Here is a 10,527-nt window from a genome sequence, read left to right as displayed (position 1 = left end):
GGCACGGTTACCCTACTCTGCTTCCAGGTGCCATGTACTAAGCATCTTTGCTCGGCCATGCCCTTTAACTGTTTCTGCCTTAAAGCTAGCCAGCCATGGACTCAGTCCCCTGAAACTGTGAGCCAAATTAAATCTGTCTTTTTAAGTTGTGGTTGTTAAGTTACTAGGTTTTAGTGACCCAGAAGCTGATGAATACAGCTGGGGATCCCACCGTGCTGCCCTCTGAAGCAGTGGTCCTGTGGGATTCAGTCTCCATCCTTTTGGTCTGTATTAACTCTGGGTAGCGTAAGAATTGAACTATGGAACACACAGCTGGTGGCTGTTGAGTAGCAATGTAAAAGGAAATTAGCAAGAGATAAGACTCATCCAGGCTGGGTGGGAAGGAGGCCCCATAGACACAGTTCAGGGACCAGTGAAGTTCCTCCAGCTGTGCTGTCCCTATGTATCTGTCTACTCCTGAATATAAATGTTTTCCTATTCCCAATTCATTTGTAGGCTTTTCCAATTCCTTGGTCACCATCATTGCTTCTAACCAGAAAACTTTTCTAATGGCAAGCGTAGCCCTAGACATCTGACCATGGAATGCCTGGTCTTGCATAAACTCCTTTGCCCAGAAATGTCAAATGGGTGGTGACAGGGCAGTGGACTGCTTGGCAGCAGGAGGTACAGTGTGCTTTGAGTGAGCACTTCTCCTACAACCAGCATACATCAGCTGGGAACCCAGGAGCCCTGAGGCCACAAGTGGGTTCCCTAGAGGAACTGCAGCTTCCCACCATAACATGTGTGCTATGCTATCTGAAGGGGAGGGCTACTGCCACCAGAGAGGATCATGTACCAGCTGAACTAGCAGCTGAGACCACGGTCTGAACCATTGAGCAGGCCTGGGGTCTAGCACTGGCTCATGCTGTTGATTCCAGGGGAAAATGGGGACTAATGCACAAAGAGAAGGAGATCTAATCCAGTGCCTGCTGGGCACTACTTGATGCTTAGTACATTTAATTGTCAAACAAGACAAAGGAAGGCCTCTGAAGGCCAGGCAGTGCAGTCCTCTTTCAAGAGGGAAGGTACAGGTCACTTTTAACCAGGCAAGGTGCAAGCTGAGTACTAGAAAACCAAGAAAGGGTAAAGGAAAGAAGGTGATGAATATCAGCCTGTACCTTGTTACAGAAACAAGGACTGGATCAACTTTTGTGTGCACTGAGCACGTTCCTTCACCTCCTTCCCTTTTCTAGAGCGGGCTGGTGGCTCATTAACTTTACATCTAGTTCAGTCACCAACCAATTCATAACTCATCTGACCCAGTCCTTGTCTACTGCAGTAGACATCTTGTAGCCTTGGAGAAGACAGAGGGCATCTTCTTTCTCCTACTGGCAAGGTCCCTGCTGATGAAACAAAGGTAGAAGGTTGAGAACAAATGCAGAAGAGCTGGTCGCCTGCTGAGTGCCTTCAGTCATATCTGGCAACTCAGAGGCAGGAGGGCAGACAGGGATTTTTCTATCTTTCTTGGGGGATAGGTGAGCATCACTGGCAGCTGGTGTGTCCCCTCTGGGCCCACTTACCAGAGGGACTCTCGGTACTGGCCCCCGAGTTAAGAGAACAATTTCACAGTTCCAGCACCAAGAGGACAACTTCCGCAGTGGCTCCTCTGTGGGGCATTCCACCACCTTCAACATCAGAGGAGTCCAGTCCTTCCATTCGATTCCCTTTGTTTGAAAACCCAGAGTGCTTTCTGTTTTTCAGCCTGCACTTGGATTGATAAAATACCAAACTGCAGTTGGTCATGATGGGATTTTTTCCCCTCCATCTTTCATTATGAAAACTTTCAAACAATAACCATCTACTCACTAACTAGGTTTTCTTGTGTTAAAAAATTTTACTAAATCACACATGTAAATCTGTACATGTGTGACCATATACCACTAAGTGACATACATGTACCTGCACAGCACATCTCTGGGTAAAGGATCCTGAAATGGATGTCAGCATATGGTATGAATACTAGTGAGACACACAGCCACCGTCATGAGGGCTGCAATGTGCTGAAATGAAATGGAACCACGTATAGTGACACAGTGTGTAACGATGTGACAATGACCTGAGGACTATTGGAAACTGCTGGCTTAAAGGAGGTATGACATAAATTCTGTTTTATTTTACTTTTTTTTAACCTATGAGATGAATAAACTGGATGAGCTAAAACCAACACAAGGGTATTCACAACGGAACAGTACTTATATTTTATTCCTTCCTTCCTGCATGTGCGTTTTAAAACTTCATTTTTCTGATACTGAAACAGACAACTGAAAGCCATTCCATCTTGCTCCCTGGAGGAGGCAGAGGCTCCATGGTCCGGCACAGAACAGTCAAGCAGGAGTCAGGTATTGAAGTCTCAGACAACTGCTCTGGTTTAGCTTTGCACACTTTGTAGAGGCAAGAACACTTGGTGGCACTTGGGAGAGGCATCATGGGCACGTGAAGAACACCCTATGCCACACCCTGCACTTTCCTTGGAAAAACCAGCTTTTCCTCAAACAGAATTGTCACAGCTTAAGCGCCACAGGACTTTATTCATTGTTTAATCTTCTGTCGACAGGATTTCTTGGAATTAGAATCTAAATGTAATAAAAATAAGATAGCAATTTGTTATATGACTTCACACATCTTTGAAGAATAATTTAACTTTCAAATACTATCACTGAATTCATCTAAATTCTGATAAAAAATGAGTTATAACAGGACAGAAAGGCTCAGCTAGTGATGAAGCCAAACTGATTCAGCCCTCCCTCCTGCTGAGCCATTTATACCTTCACTTCCACTCTTTATTGCAATCCTATTAATGACGGGGGTATTAAGGTGGAAACTAACAATGACTGAAGTGCAGACCAGTAGTCTTTTCTACATTATTTTACACTCTAGGGCACAGTCACACTATTTCAACAAGTAATTCGAAAAGAATTTTTATTACCTGGGGGTGCTCCCCCTAGTCTCTGCTGGATCATTTCTAAATGGTGAATATATTCTGTCAAGGAGCGTTCTGGATCCTGAGAAGCAGTCAGGGATCTCTCTAATCTTGAACTTGAGGATGGAGTGCATCTTCAAACAAACCATCACATCAAGGGAAAAAAAGAAAACAGAGCTGAATCTGACAGCACTATGGTGAGTTAGCAGGCAGAACATGGGATATGCATCACCTCTAGGGTTCTTTACTTCACATGCTTTCTTACCACAAAGAGAAAGAAAAGCTTTTTAGAAAGTGCTGCACAGCTAGGCGTGGTGGCACACACCTGAAACCCCAGCACTCAGGAGGGTGAGGCAGCAGTTCGAGTTCAAAGCTAGCCTGAGTTACATCACATCTCACAGTTATGACACCTAGAAACTATTGTATGGTGTTGCATTCACTAAATTTTCAATTATTTTCCCCTTCACGCAAACTGGATAATGCTCCAGCATCCCTCACTCCACAACTGATCCTTGAACAGGGTCTGCTGGCTCTTTCCTGGGGCAAAGCTCTTCACTGTCCAGTTTTCACCTGGCTGTCTTTCCTCCCACTCTCCTGGTGACCTCATTTTCTTCTTTATCTTTGAAGTTCGGCAAATGGAAGAGCCCTCCACAGAGAACCATACCTGCCAGCCCATAGGTGCACCATGTGAGCCCTGCTTTGCTCTGGGATGTGTCAAAGCCAGAACTGCTGAAGACCCACGTGCTGTTGGGAGACAGCAGCAAAGATGAAGCAGCCGGTTTGCATCTCACCTCTCTCTCTCACTGGGAAGGTGGTGGGTAGAGTCCCTTGTGTGGTGGGAAGGTCCGTCCCGGGTTGGTGGGGATTCTCTGGCACCAAGTGGAGATGGCTGCTTCCATGGTACTCGGGGTCCTTCCCCCAGCATTATGTAACAACCAAAGGAACAGGAAAAGGAATTCAAATTCATAAGTTACTAGGAGTCTAAACGACAGTTTCAAAATATAAACTATCCACATTCTATTTTGAGGTTTTATTTATTTTTTTGGTGAGGGTGTTTTTTGTTTTCAGATAAGATTTTACTACATAGCCCAGACTGGCCTCAAACTCCTAATCCTCCTTGCCTTGGCCTCCTACATGGTGGGATAGTAGGCATGTGCCACCAAGCCTGGCTTATATTTTTAAAAGCTTTAGAGCAATCGAGTTTGATTACCTATATTTTACTCTCACAGAGCAGTGTTCAATGCACAGTGTCAGCAGGGCAGTTCATGCTGGGAAGCCCTGCAGGGTTATGCGTAAAGTGTGAGGGCTGTCCCACCTCTACCAGCTCAGAGGGGCTCAGGAGAAAGGAGGGGCAGAAGTCCTGGAAAGGACCAGCTATGGCCCGCAGGGGTCAAATCTTCTTGATGGCCTAAGTGACAGAACCACCAACCAGGATGACCTCGGTACCATGGCTGTCAGAAGTGACTCGGGCAGCACAGGGTTCATGGCTTGCTCTGTGTCCTCGTGCTGAGAAAGTACACGTCTCATGTCTGCCACCCTAAAGCCCAGGACAAGCGCCAAGCAGAATACCCTACCTCCTAATCAACCCCTCCTCTGTTGGCATGGCTGCTCTCTGGAAGTAGGATGGTGGCAGCAGAATGTCAGAGACAAGATAAAGTTGACCAAAACTGAACAACAGTGCTCTGAAAGGGGGTCTGTGCTGCATGGAGCATAACCACAGAGAGTAAGAAGACTACTCTACTATATGCCAGCCCATGAAGGCTCAGCATATTCAAGCTGCTTTGACTTCTGAACCACTCTGAGTTCACATGTGTCTGACAGCTGCCTGTCCTCCTCTGACCTCTGACAACTGCACTGACGGAATTTACCAATTTTCCTATTGTTGCTTTATTGCATTCTCACTGAGAAATGGCCAAAACACTGATGAAAATGATACAGGTAGCAGGAAGAAAAGCTTGAAAGTCACAATGAATGGCAGTTGAGTCCCACCTGGGTGGGGGGCTTTGCCTTGCAGCAGTGGGGTTCCTCTCTGATCTACTTCTTGCCACTTCTTAACCAAAAAACGTAACCTACAAATAAAAGACATTTAAAACCTGAGCAAAACAGTAATGAACAGAGTAACACAAATCCCAGTGCAACCAACTACTGAGCTGGACTGCATTGACGACAGATGAGCCATGCTCACCAGGTACTGAGTGGGGCCATGTGGAAAGCTGCCTGTGGTGCAGCAACCTTCCCATGCCAAGGCTACGACCCTGACAAAGCCATATACCACTTTGGCTCCCCTATGATCCCAACAAAGCCTGGTTCAGGTCTGTCAGACTCTAGTGCATGATCATGTGCAACACCAGTGACCAGGGACAACATATTGGCTCCATCTGGCCCCAAGCCCTTATGGATGGTCAAGACACCTTCCTAGCACAGCTCTCCAAACAGCAGAAGGCCAGCAGCTCCTTCCTCATAGTGCAAACAGGACTGCATATTACTCCACCCATCACAGGAATACAGGTCACTATTCAAGTACAGCTGCATGTGGGTATGGCCACCATCTCCCATCCAGCAACCAAAGCACTTCCTGAAAAGGGACATCCTCTCCCCAGGTCAGATAGGTAGAAGGGTGCATACACAATAGACAACTGTAGTGGGCAGAACTCAGAGGGGTACGGACCTCTTCTCCCCTGCTACTGTTCTACACTCCAGATGGGCCCAGCCTGGTCTGGGAAGATGCCTCTGCAGGCATCAGGGAGCAGAAACAGCTGCTTAGTCCTTAGTGGAGCAAATGTTTTAGAAATTTAAAAATTACAAAATGAAGTTTCAACACTGTTACTTTTGAAATGATCAAAATTCCCAGTAGTATCGAGTCACATTCCTGTTCCAGAGGAGATTCCTGTGCAAAAGTCCAAGCAAGTGTGAACAATGCCTTCCAAAGGGGCCAAGGAAGATGAGGTGGGCAGACAGGGCTTGGGTCACTAGGCGCTCAGGGACCAGTCAGGTCCCCAGAGTGTATACAGGCACAAACCTGGCTGTAAGCACAGGGAGCCACGTACTATACTTATGCATCCAGTCTCCTTGTTTGTGATACAGCTCTGACAAAAAAACTAAAAACTGAAATGTTCAAAATAAAATACAGTTTTAAATGTTATTAGACATGCCTATTGGAAGAAAGAATCCTGTGGAGAGGTGAAATAATCCCTTCTGTAATAAAAGGGCACTCTTAGTCTACAAGTGACAATTACACACAATATTTCTTGAAGACAAGTATCATCTGTCTTTTGAGGCTTTAAGCATCCTTCAACTTGTTTAGGTGCTTTATTTCTTGAAACTTTACAATGTTGTCTCTCAAGCTGAAGGATTAAAGTTTCAAGGAATAAAGCCCCCAAAATACCAAGAGCATGTGCTGTCCATTAGGGTGTTTGGGCGGCATTTACCTTAATACTGCGATGACCACCCTGACAGCAGTGCGGAATCTTGTGAAAGGACGAGATGTGGAGATTTTCTTATCTGCTTTAGAAGGAAATACCCCCAAATGAGCAATCATGGAGAGCGTTTCTTGTTCAGAATCTTGGAATCCACCAATCAACAGTAACAGGTACTTCTTCTGATAAATCAGAGCTTTTCTAAAACTCTCTGCTCTCAAATAATGAAGATACAGTTTTTCCATCTAAAAAAAAAAATAAGAATCACAGAAAAGATATCTTGGTGACACACTCTGCAAACCCAGTTCTACTCCTGGATTTTACAAAGTACCAGATGGGTGCCCACTGTAGCATTTCAGACAGAGGCCAGCTCTAAGCAATACCTACAGCCAGCAACCTCTGTGGCACCAATTGTCCTACCTTGTGCTTATTGCTACTCACCAGGATTCATCATATGGAGCCCAGGGAAGGATTTGGGAATTCCCACCCAAGGAAGGCCCAGTGTGGGCAGGGATAGGGCTCTCATCATGAGTTTAGTGGCTGACACAGGAAGAGACAACTGTGTGAAGCCAGTTAACTCATACAAGCATCAGTGGCCGAACCCTGTTGATCAGTTTTTCTCTACTAGGCTCCTGGTTTGAGTTACACTCAAAAGCCATGTCAATGGCAGGTTTCTTAGTGGCAACGGGAGGCTTCTTGGTGGCAGATAGTCACTGCTTAAAAGTACAGTGTCTGCATACCACCAAACCAAGTTTCAGTTGGAAATTTCTAACTTCCTGTCTTTGTAGGGACCTCACTGCTAAACCAGTATCAGAGGCACATGCTGGGTCTGTGCTGGCTGCTACACCCAGCCAATGAGCACCTTACAGTCAGGAAAATGCTTTTGCCTATAATGAACCAATTCAGAATTTAAAAAGCAGCACCAACACTTTGTATCCCCAATAGGGCTTACTTTGATGCTGTAGGTGTTTTCTTTCTCCCTTGCAGTCAGTGTGGACTGTCCAGAGTCTGAGTTTCGAGGCAAACTCTGTGAAACGGTTCCATCTTGCCTCCATGCAGATCTGCCCGACCTCTGTAACGAACACAGGCAGCACTATCTACAGAGCTGTTTAAGAAGGAAGGTCTCAAGAAATGTGTCTCAGAGTAGCAGAGAAAGCCAGGAGGCCACCACCCAGCCTGACAGGGATCAGGATCCTGGTTTCTTGAACAATGCTCCTAGGACTTTTGGGAGGGGCCTGCCATGAGGCTGGGGCAGGGTGGGCTGGCAGTATTTGCAGGGACCAGCACACATATCCCAGACACCAGGGTCACACTGAGGCTACACTAATGCAGGTGAGCACCATGCATGTGTCCTTCCTCACCATCAGTGCCTCTTCAGTGGTGCCAGGACGTGTGATGTTATCAGATAGTTAACGTTTACATGGTAATTAGTGCCCACCATTTACTGAACTAGAAAGGTATACTTTTAGCAAAATCAAACAAAAAGACACCTGAACATCTGTCAATAACCCAAATTCAGAGCTCTAAGCTTTAAACTCCCTTACATGGTCCTGAGAATGCTAGCTCTGGCAAATGCACAGTCTGCTGCAATGCCTCACTCACACACACAAAAGCTGAGCATGACCAGAGCCACCCAACATCCAGAGGGTCTCCAATGCACAAGGGAAGATGGGCCTGTGGGGACAGAAAAAGTGGCCCCATGCCCACTGCTCACAACCCGCTCCTCCCACCACAGCCTGTGGTCAGTGACTTGCATCTAGCCTCTGGAACCAGCGTCCAGCGTTGGTAGAGCCAGGACTGCCTCCAAGGAAGGGTGGGCAATGCCTGTGACCCCGGGCAGCCCTAAGTAGGCAGACAAACAGACTTATTTAACTCAGTGAGGCCTCATATTTCTTGGAAGAACCAAGCTGGCAACTTGAATCATCTTAAACATAAAAGAGAAGGTATTCCAGCTCTCTCTCAGACAACCTCCCATCTGTTCACTGAAAACACCCAGCTGGGCATGATGGCTCATGCCAGTGACCCTAGTTATTTGAAAGGCTGAGGCAAGAGGATCACAAGTTCAAAGACTAGCCTGAAAATCTGTGGATAAATCTAGAGGAATATTTAGTGACAAGAAATTACATGTGAAAGTACAAGTATTAAATTAAGCTTCAATTTTAACAAGCTACAAAAGAGGAACAAACCCAAAGTAAGAGGGGTTAAGGCAATAAAAAATTACTGTCATGCCTGAAGTAGCCACGAGAAACTCCGCCCACTTAGCTATGCCTCTCTGTACGTACTAACAAAAAGATGAGAGTGAGCGTGAGGCCTGACCTGAGAAAGACCTTCCCCAAAACATGCCACCCTCTGAAAACGAGAACTCATTAAAAGGACCTTGCTGTTCTCAGCAATATTATCTGCACACCTGTGCTGACCATCCTTGGAGCCCTGACGCCACACATTCTACCCAGATTCCTCGAGATTAGAAACTCCACCCCTGAACCTTGTATCAGTTGATCCTCCCCTCCAGATCACTTACTGACATCGCTCTGATTTCAGCCTGCCTATACCTAGACAGAATTAAATCCAGCGTTTTCCTCACTTGAGTCTGTCTCCGGTTTTTCCTTGTTCAACACCTTTACCCTTGGTGCTTGAAACCTGGGATGGAGGGGTCTCTCTCTCTACATAGTCTTCTATCTTACCTCAAGCCTTTTCCCACCAAGACCACATCAGTGACATAGGTTCCCTAGGCCTTGTTCTAGTGCTCCAGACAGCTTCTCAGCTCCTGCCACACTGACCACTTCTGAACTGGTAAGCTCTGCCTCTGCTCTTCAAGCTCTTAACATTCTCTGCATCTTTAAGCCCCCACTGCTGCTGCCACCTGCAGCTCCCTAGCCCTGCACCTTTAACCCTTTCTGGCTTTTAAGATCTTCACCTTTTCATTACCGATACTGTTCCCTACTTCTGTTCTCTCTCCTCCTTTTTTAAGAGACACACTAAGTGGGAGAGCAAGGGGGAACAGAAGGAGAAAGGTTCCCTTCCCCATGGAGAACAGAAAGAAGTAACTGTCATACCTGGCATGGCAAAACAAGCAGCAGCAGGATCCCAGTGGATATCTCTAGTTGGGATTCAAGGGCATAATAGAGAGTGGATAAGTGATCAAGACCAACGTCACTGGAATTGATTGATCCCCAAGCGAAGCCAGTCTCACTGGGAATTGTCCGTGACCAGCACTAAGTTTACAGACCCAGAAAACTGGGCAAGCCTCTTTTCATCCCAGGGCAGGAGGAGGAGGGAATGAAGGAAGTATGTGAAGCAGCAGGATAGGCAGGGGCAGAGCATTCAGGCATCTTCTGGAATTTGGGTCAGCCTGAAGGAAGTAGGGGATATTACTCATGATTTCCACAAGAGGGGATCAGGCGAGCAACCAGCAGAACACGGTTTTATTTGGGAGTGATGAACCCACTGGAGAAGCTCTTGTAGGTGAATAGCCATTGAAGTTCTGTAGATGACCAGGAAGGACAGGTGTCAAGAAAAACAGGAGAGAATTAGCAACATGCCATGCCTCTTTTTGGGACTATGGCAGAACTGGGAAATAGTTTCTGGTAGGTGAAAGAGTTTTTGGCGCAATAAAAGAGAGTGAATATAAAGTACTGCACGTATTAGCTTTCACTGTAGGAAACCCTCAAGCTGCTCAATGGCCATCTACTCCACGGTCTTCTCCACCTCAGTCTCTGTGACCACTTCGAGAGCAGGCTGGCCCTAAGGGACTTGTTAATATACATGTGCCTTTCTCCCTTTCTGACTTATCTCAGATTAGCCATAAATTAGGTTGCTTCTCTTTGACCCACAGAATTATATCAAATAATTTGAGTTTATAACTAATTGTTATGATTTACATTTTAAGGATACTTACGTGATTCTGAACTCCACCCTGAGCTCACAAGAGTGAACTCAGCTGTGGCAGGCAGCTCAAGAAGAAGCTGATCGCAGACATAAAGCAAATACCACTGAAAATAACCCTGGACCTACTGCGGGGCCAGAACAAGAACCTAACTGGAGTTACCAAAATGGAGGTTAAAAAAAAAAATGCATAAGATGACTGAATGTCTAATTGTGGGCCTTAATAATATTGCTCACCAACATACTAACTATAACAAACTTTTAGAA

At 46.0% G+C, this 10,527-nt stretch overlaps 1 protein-coding gene across 10 annotated transcripts in view; it reads right to left on the bottom strand.

The window, feature by feature from the left end:
- Positions 1-2,113: 2,113 nt before the first annotated feature.
- Positions 2,114-10,527, bottom strand: part of Pcnt (pericentrin) — a 114,331-nt gene continuing 105,917 nt past the window's right edge. For all 10 annotated transcript variants that reach the window (XM_023562101.2, XM_063224691.1, XM_063224687.1 and 7 more), the window contains 6 exons: positions 7,328-7,447; positions 6,388-6,620; positions 4,949-5,028; positions 3,751-3,871; positions 2,966-3,093; positions 2,114-2,612 (listed from right to left, as the gene is read on the bottom strand). In XM_023562101.2, the coding sequence (XP_023417869.1) occupies positions 2,569-2,612; positions 2,966-3,093; positions 3,751-3,871; positions 4,949-5,028; positions 6,388-6,620; positions 7,328-7,447 (726 nt within the window). In that variant the 3' untranslated portion in view covers positions 2,114-2,568. The remainder of the gene's footprint in view (positions 2,613-2,965; positions 3,094-3,750; positions 3,872-4,948; positions 5,029-6,387; positions 6,621-7,327; positions 7,448-10,527) is intronic.

Source organism: Cavia porcellus, unplaced genomic scaffold (assembly GCF_034190915.1).
Source record: "Cavia porcellus strain 051 isolate PalLab524CR breed Dunkin Hartley unplaced genomic scaffold, mCavPor4.1 scaffold_15, whole genome shotgun sequence".
Taxonomy (NCBI): Eukaryota; Metazoa; Chordata; class Mammalia; order Rodentia; family Caviidae; genus Cavia; species Cavia porcellus.
Note: the sequence above shows the minus strand (reverse complement) of the source record. Positions and strands in the feature narration are given on the sequence as shown.